The 8,279-nt window shown below is 38.3% G+C and overlaps 1 protein-coding gene across 1 annotated transcript; it reads left to right on the top strand.

The window, feature by feature from the left end:
* Positions 1–558: 558 nt before the first annotated feature.
* LOC132155941 (ovarian aromatase-like) lies at positions 559–6,406 on the top strand. The gene is given in 9 exon segments (XM_059564728.1): positions 559–763; positions 1,158–1,308; positions 2,176–2,330; positions 2,422–2,598; positions 2,822–2,939; positions 3,153–3,264; positions 3,343–3,505; positions 3,823–4,064; positions 6,112–6,406. Coding segments are annotated over 9 exon segments (1,557 nt in total). The 3' UTR covers positions 6,346–6,406.
* The last annotated feature ends 1,873 nt before the right edge of the window (positions 6,407–8,279 follow it).

Below are 8,279 nucleotides of genomic sequence, written 5' to 3' on the forward strand. Positions count from 1 at the left end.
AACCATGACAACAAACACAGGCAGGGAAATATTGCAAACCTAAAACAAAGTCCAGACTGAATGACATTGTGACAACATAAAATATGACACATATTTTTGATTTTCTGTACACTTGTTTTAGAAATGTGTTAATTTGTTTGCAAAATAATGATAATAATGATAATAATAATAATTATTCTCAACAAGCTGCATTGGTTATGGGTTTATGTCAATAACCCCTAGTATTCCTAAGTCTGAAAACCCTTTTTTTTTAGAAGGAGGGCCTGTGGAATGACTCAAGGTCATGCCGCAGATGTCTCATATCTCCTAAAGTCTTTGATGTCTTGATGAAAAGATGATGCAGAGATGAGTTTGGCACAGCTGAAGGTTTGCATGTCTTGACAATGTTTTGTAAACTGATGCTGAAGGACACGAGGAGCACGCAAGGTTACGCTGAGATTTTATTTTGACTTTTGATTTATCCTGATCCAATCCCATGTAACCACTCACATATAAAAGAGTATGTCTGCAGCTCTGGTGCTTCAGACTTGAAGAAGCTGTAATACACAATCCATTCTTATGGCAGGTTAACTTCTCCAGCCCTGCGGAATGAAGCAGGTGCATCTTGGTGAGGCTGTTCTGGACCTTCTGATGCAAGGAGCCCATAACAGCAGTGACGGTGCTCAAGACAATGTGTGCGGAGCCATGGCCACACTACTGCTGCTGTTACTCTGCCTGCTGCTGGCCATCAGACACCATTGGATAGAGAAAGACCATGTGCCGGGTTGGTAGGGTTCATTTGAAAAATTGTCCTTTATTATTTAGCACAGAATTTACTTTATTAAATCCATTACAAATACTTTTTTTCTTTTTTGAAGTGATGGTTGTGGGAAAGAAGAGTTTTCAGTTGGTTACATCTCCTATCATGCAGTGTTTTGCCTTTTTAGCATTTGTTCATGACTATGCTATCTATATTTTGGGTAGACAGTATAGTCACACATTCTAATTAGATAATGAAATGTTCAGAGTAAAAGTGGAAGCCCCACACAATACATTAATTATTAATTCTTATGATGTCCTAACAACTCCAAGAAAATGTTGTTTAAAACGTAGATTTATTATAGCATTTCACATCCTCATTGTATTAATACTTGTTTGCTGCAATATGTTTCATTCAGGTCCTTGTTTCTTCCTGGGACTGGGTCCTCTTCTCTCTTACTGTCGGTTCATCTGGTCTGGGATCGGCACGGCCAGCAACTACTACAACAGCAAATATGGAGACATTGTGCGGGTTTGGATCAATGGTGAGGAAACTCTCATCTTGAGCAGGTAACTTCTCTCACACACACAAACGCCACCCCTTATGAAAAAGACATTACACTTTAGCATACGTTTAAAAAGAGTACCTAATACAGAAATAATATGCTTTAAAATAATTTACTTCGTGCAAACTGAATGTAATGTGTACAGGGCACATAATTGCATGGTATTTAACATTTTTATATTCAATGCAATTGAGAGTGCATATTTGTATGTAATTTCATAATTATTTACTTTATCTATCTGAAATATGATTAAAATGTACTGCCAAATACACTGCCAAGCATAAGGTAAACTAAAATCAATTTCAGTGTCAGTTCTGTTGGAGCTTGAATGTCATATTCATTATTACACATTTATAATGACGAAGTTTAATTTAAAGTTATTTAAATATATATATATATATATATATATATATATATATATATATATACATATGTATGCTTTAATATGGTAGTCAACCCATCTAAAATAAGTGTACTTTCAAGTATGACAAAACATTACTAAAAGATAGTGATTTACAATGTACTGTACTTTGAAGTATTTTTTTAATTGCATTATTACAAAGTACACTTTTTTAAAATATAAGATATTAGAAAATATAAGAAACAGTCATGAAAATGTACTCTCTTAAGTTACAATTTGGTGGATGTGTATTTCATTATTATTATCATTATTGTTGTTGTTGTTTTTATTATTATTATTATTAATAATGTGATACTCTTTTTTGATTTGAAGTGTGCTACAATTGCACATTCAAAATAATTAAGCACATTTTTAATGCAATTAAGTGACAGAATTTGCCAGCACCACATCACAGAATGTTCCAGGATAAATGAACTCAAATGTGGCATTCTAATGCTGTGTGTATCGAAGGTCATCTGCTGTGTATCATGTGTTGAGGAAATCTCTGTACACCTCACGCTTTGGGAGCAAACTGGGTCTGCAGTGTATCGGAATGCATGAACAGGGCATTATATTCAACTCAAATGTGGCACTCTGGAAGAAAGTCCGCTCCTTTTACGCTAAAGGTAGGCAACCTTTTTATAATATGCGAGTTATGCTGTACTGAAGGAGAACAAGCTGATTCAAACTGCATGGCTGTGTGTGTGTGTGTGACAGCTTTAACAGGTCCAGGACTTCAGAGAACATTGGAGATTTGCATCACTTCCACAAACACACACCTGGATAATTTGTCACACCTGATGGATGCCCGGGGACAGGTGGACATCCTCAACTTACTGCGGTGCATTGTAGTGGACATTTCCAACAGACTGTTTCTAGGAGTCCCTCTCAGAGGTCAGTCTTGAGAAACACTGAGACTATCATATACTATATACTTAAAGTATACAGGCACTTAAATCACATTTAATAATCAGTTATTTAATACAAATAATCTAATAAATGTTATGCAATAAATCTTACCAACTATAAACAATTGAATTGAGTATTATATTTTTTATATGCTTCTGTATGTTTATTGGCATTATGTAATCTTAAATAATGTGCTGCTGTGATGTAGAGCATGATCTGCTTCAGAAGATCCATAAATATTTTGACACCTGGCAGACGGTATTAATCAAACCTGATGTGTACTTCAGACTGGCCTGGTGGTTGCACAGGAAGCACAAGACAGACGCGTGAGTTCATGCGATGTCATTTTGGAGATACCGTGAGGAAATACCATGGTATATGAATGTGATAACATCTGACATACACAAATGCAGAATCCAGAGAGCTTTAAAAACCACTTTTAGGGCTGAATTGTAAAGTGTTTTTCTGTTGTGAACATTTGTAGAGGCTTTGAAAATGTTTCCATGGTCTGTGTGTGTGTGTGTGTGTGTGTGTTTCAGTCAGGAGTTGCAGGATGCCATTGCGGCTCTGATCGAGCAGAAGAGAGTTCAGCTGACACATGCAGAAAAATTCGACCAGCTCGACTTCACAGCAGAGCTGATATTTGCTCAGGTGATGCGGCATGCCAGAATGTCACACACACTTCTGAAACATGTATGAGAATGACTCCCCTTATGTGTGTGTGTTTAGAGCCACGGGGAGCTGAGCACTGAGAACGTCAGGCAGTGTGTGTTGGAGATGGTAATCGCAGCTCCAGACACTCTCTCTATCAGTCTGTTCTTCATGTTGCTGTTGCTCAAACAGAATCCAGACGTTGAATTAAAGATCCTGCAGGAAATGAACACTGTCCTAGGTACGAGCAGACACAAGATTCAGTTATCGTGTTTTAAAAGGAATTATTTCCTCATCCTTATATAATTTCAAACCTGTATTCTGGAAATATTCTGTAGTATACAAGAAAAATGTAGAAGATTCTATTCATAACTCTTTTCCATTCATTGAAAGACTCCAAAAGAAAACTGTTCATGATGTTCTATAACAGGCTGTAATGACATGAAAGTCATTAAATACTGACAGAATTTTTATTTTTGGACGAATTATTCAGTTTTGATTGTGTTGTCAGTGTATGTTTCATTCACGTGATTGTCTGGTTCTATGAATATCCTGTAGCGGGTAGGAGTCTGCAGCACTCACATCTGTCCAGGTTACACATTCTGGAGAGTTTTATCAACGAGTCGCTCCGGTTCCATCCGGTCGTGGACTTCACCATGCGCCGGGCGCTGGATGATGATGTCATCGAAGGCTACAAAGTGAAGAAAGGGACAAACATCATCCTGAACGTGGGTCGGATGCACAGATCCGAATTCTTCCCCAAGCCGAATGAGTTCAGTCTAGACAACTTCCAGAAAAACGTGAGTCCTCATTATGAAATTTGTTTCTTGTCTTGTATTTCTGTCATTGTAAGTGCCATTACAAACATTTACCATAGTAAAACTATTAGCCATCACTTAAATACATATACATACACACACACACACACACACACACACACACACACACAAACATACAACCCGAATTCCGGAAAAGTTGGGACGTTTTTTAAATTTTAATAAAATGAAAACTAAAGGAATTTCAAATCACATGAGCCAATATTTTATTCACAATAAAACATAGATAACATTGCAAATGTTTAAACTGAGAAATTTTACACTTTTATCCACTTAATTAGCTCATTTAAAATTGAATGCCTGCTACAGGTCTCAAAAAAGTTGGCACGGGGGCAACAAATGGCTAAAAAAGCAAGCAGTTTTGAAAAGATTCAGCTGGGAGAACATCTAGTGATTAATTAAGTTAATTGATATCAGGTCTGTAACATAATTAGCTATAAAAGCTTTGTCTTAGAGAAGCAGAGTCTCTCAGAAGTAAAGATGGGCAGAGGCTCTCCAATCTGTGAAAGACTGCGTAAAAAAATTGTGGAAAACTTTAAAAACAATGTTCCTCAACGTCAAATTGCAAAGGCTTTGCAAATCTCATCATCTACAGTGCATAACATCATCAAAAGATTCAGAGAAACTGGAGAAATCTCTGTGCGTAAGGGACAAGGCCGGAGACCTTTATTGGATGCCCGTGGTCTTCGGGCTCTCAGACGACACTGCATCACTCATCGGCATGATTGTTTCAATGACATTACTAAATGGGCCCAGGAATACTTTCAGAAACCACTGTCGGTAAACACAATCCGCCGTGCCATCAGCAGATGCCAACTAAAGCTCTATCATGCAAAAAGGAAGCCATATGTGAACATGGTCCAGAAGCGCCGTCGTGTCCTGTGGGCCAAGGCTCATTTAAAATGGACTATTTCAAAGTGGAATAGTGTTTTATGGTCAGACGAGTCCAAATTTGACATTCTTGTTGGAAATCACGGACGCCGTGTCCTCCGGGCTAAAGAGGAGGGAGACCTTCCAGCATGTTATCAACGTTCAGTTCAAAAGCCAGCATCTCTGATGGTATGGGGGTGCATAAGTGCATACGGTATGGGCAGCTTGCATGTTTTGGAAGGCTCTGTGAATGCTGAAAGGTATATAAAGGTTTTAGAGCAACATATGCTTCCCTCCAAACAACGTCTATTTCAGGGAAGGCCTTGTTTATTTCAGCAGGACAATGCAAAACCACATACTGCAGCTATAACAACAGCATGGCTTCGTCGTAGAAGAGTCCGGGTGCTAACCTGGCCTGCCTGCAGTCCAGATCTTTCACCTATAGAGAACATTTGGCGCATCATTAAACGAAAAATACGTCAAAGACGACCACGAACTCTTCAGCAGCTGGAAATCTATATAAGGCAAGAATGGGACCAAATTCCAACAGCAAAACTCCAGCAACTCATAGCCTCAATGCCCAGACGTCTTCAAACTGTTTTGAAAAGAAAAGGAGATGCTACACCATGGTAAACATGCCCCGTCCCAACTATTTTGAGACCTGTAGCAGAAATCAAAATTGAAATGAGCTCATTTTGTGCATAAAATTGTAAACTTTCTCAGTTTAAACATTTGCTATGTTATCTATGTTCTATTGTGAATAAAATATTGGCTCATGTGATTTGAAAGTCTTTTAGTTTTCATTTTATTAAAATTTAAAAAACGTCCCAACTTTTACGGAATTCGGGTTGTAAATTATTAAGAAAGATTCTGGGATTGTTTTAGAATGATCCCATTTCTTTTTTATAATTCAGTTTTTAATGATTTTATATATATATATTTGATCTAATCATCTAATGTTTAGTCTTCAGTCCCCTTACAAACATTTACAAGCAAACATCACCCCCCCCCCCCCCCCCAAAAAAAGGAGGGGTGATATTATTTCTTTTTTTTCTAATAATAATAGGAATAAAGTAAATGTTTAATAAATCAACATAGTATGTTTTAACAGAGTAATACCTTTCTCTGTCTCTCTTTCAAGGTGCCGAGTCGTTTCTTCCAGCCGTTCGGATCAGGCCCGAGGTCATGTGTGGGGAAGCACATGGCTATGGTGATGATGAAGTCCATTCTTGTGACGCTGCTGTGTCGTTTCTCTGTGTGTCCTGTGAAGGGCTGTACTGTAGACAGCATCCCCCAAACCAACGACCTGTCACAGCAGCCGGTGGAGGAGCCCTCGAGCCTCAGCGTGCAGCTCATCCTCAGAAACGCTCCCTAAATCAACCTCGAAAATACCTGCTCCTCTGTCACTGTTAACATGTATTTATCTACTGCTTTTAGTAGTCAGAGATATTTGTGTTTATATTTTTATGCAATTCAATGTGAATGTAAATTAAAATTACATTTATGCGTTCAGCAGACGCTAAAGCGACTTACAGTGCATTCAGGCTATCAATTTTTACCTATCATGTGTTCCCGGGGAATCGAACCCCCAACCTAGCGCTTGATAACGCAATGCTCTATCAATTGAGCTACAGGAACACTATGCAATGGCTGATATATGATATATCTGGCTTTCTATGAATTACTGGTGTCTTCTACTGTTAATAAATGTCAATAAAAGTATTCTCAAATGGTGTTAACTAACTGATTCTTTTCTCTTTTTTATGTGTAGTTTTACTGTAACAAATATAGGCTACACATAAACAAATACACAGACACACACATAAACACATGCATATACAGTATAAGTGTAAAACACACACACAAAAATTATAAAGTAGAGAAAAAGAAAATGCATGATAACATTTTTTTTAAAGTAATTTGTAATAAGAAAATATATAGGCTAGGTGGCCTAAACAATATTAAAATATTATTGTATGTGATTTACTCATTAATTGTTTAATAGTTCATACTGTGTTTTGTTTTACTGTTTGTTTTAATCGTTTTTGTCTTTCTAATAATAATAATAAACAACAACCACAATCAGAGCCGGCCAAGCCACTAAGCGACCCTTGCAATTGCAAAGGGCCCCGTAGCCAGCAGAGGGCCCCCTAAAGTCACATAATTGTTTCTGCAAGTATTCTCGTAAACACAGTCGGTTATGTTTTAAGTGAACGTATACAGTGGCCTGCTGCTCAGAGAAATTCGCTGTACCGGATAAATCTCTCTCTCTCTCTCTCTCTCTGTAAAATAGACGACGTTAAAGGGGGTGTGTTTCAAGATAGGCTACGCAATGGAGTAGACCAAACTAAACAGGGAGGGAGGGCAAAACACTCATGCAAACAAAACATATCGGCCGCGGCCGCGCGATCGACTCACTCATCCAGATGGCCATCCGCCCCTGAGCGCAACTGCCCGAGCGCTTTGGAAAGAAAGTGTGTGTGTGTGTGTGTGTGTGTGTGTGTGCGTGTGTAGGTGTGCGTGTGTGTGCGTGTGAACTCACTGGGCGCGTTGACACCAAAGAAATGGACACAGCGACCCCATTGGATTCAATGGAGACAAGTGAAGTTGTTATCTCTTTATTCCTGGGACAACTTTGCCATCGGAAAGGGTGTGTCTGCCACGGGCTGTCCACAGGCTGCGCTCCAGACTGACCACACATATGTTACATTTCTTAAATAAAAATTGAAAAAAGAAATGATCGCGGCCGAATTATCGAGCTCATTTTTTTAAATAGTGCGATTAATTGATTTATCGACTATCACGACAGGCCTACTATTTACATCATTAAAATAAAGTTTACGGAAACTCGTTTTTCCTCGTCAATCATTCTCCATTCATAAACATTATTCAAAAAGGGCGCGTCTCGTGCACGGTAAAACTCTCTCCAATATATCATATGATATATTTACATTATAATGCTTGATCTCTAGATAAAAGGCTGTGGATTTGCCTAAGATGACTTTATTTTGTGTATTTGTATTTTATGTTTGTTGCTGTTTTTAAACGACTCGCTACCGTGTGTAGTGTTAGATCACACACATCACAAGGACTATGAATCGGCATCAAACGCACAATAACTGGAATTTAAAACTGTGAAGAAACGAATGATCAATAAACTGTTGGACAGATATACATTAGGATTTGTGCGCTCGACATTTCTTCGCTTTGTGCCGAGAACTTTTAAATGCCCACTTGAGCAGCGCAGCGCTGCACACTGTGACTCCATGTTGCTTTGAGCACATCATTCTGCACAAATATGGATTTTAA

Source organism: Carassius carassius, chromosome 13, assembly GCF_963082965.1.
Source record: "Carassius carassius chromosome 13, fCarCar2.1, whole genome shotgun sequence".
Classification (NCBI taxonomy): domain Eukaryota; kingdom Metazoa; phylum Chordata; class Actinopteri; order Cypriniformes; family Cyprinidae; genus Carassius; species Carassius carassius.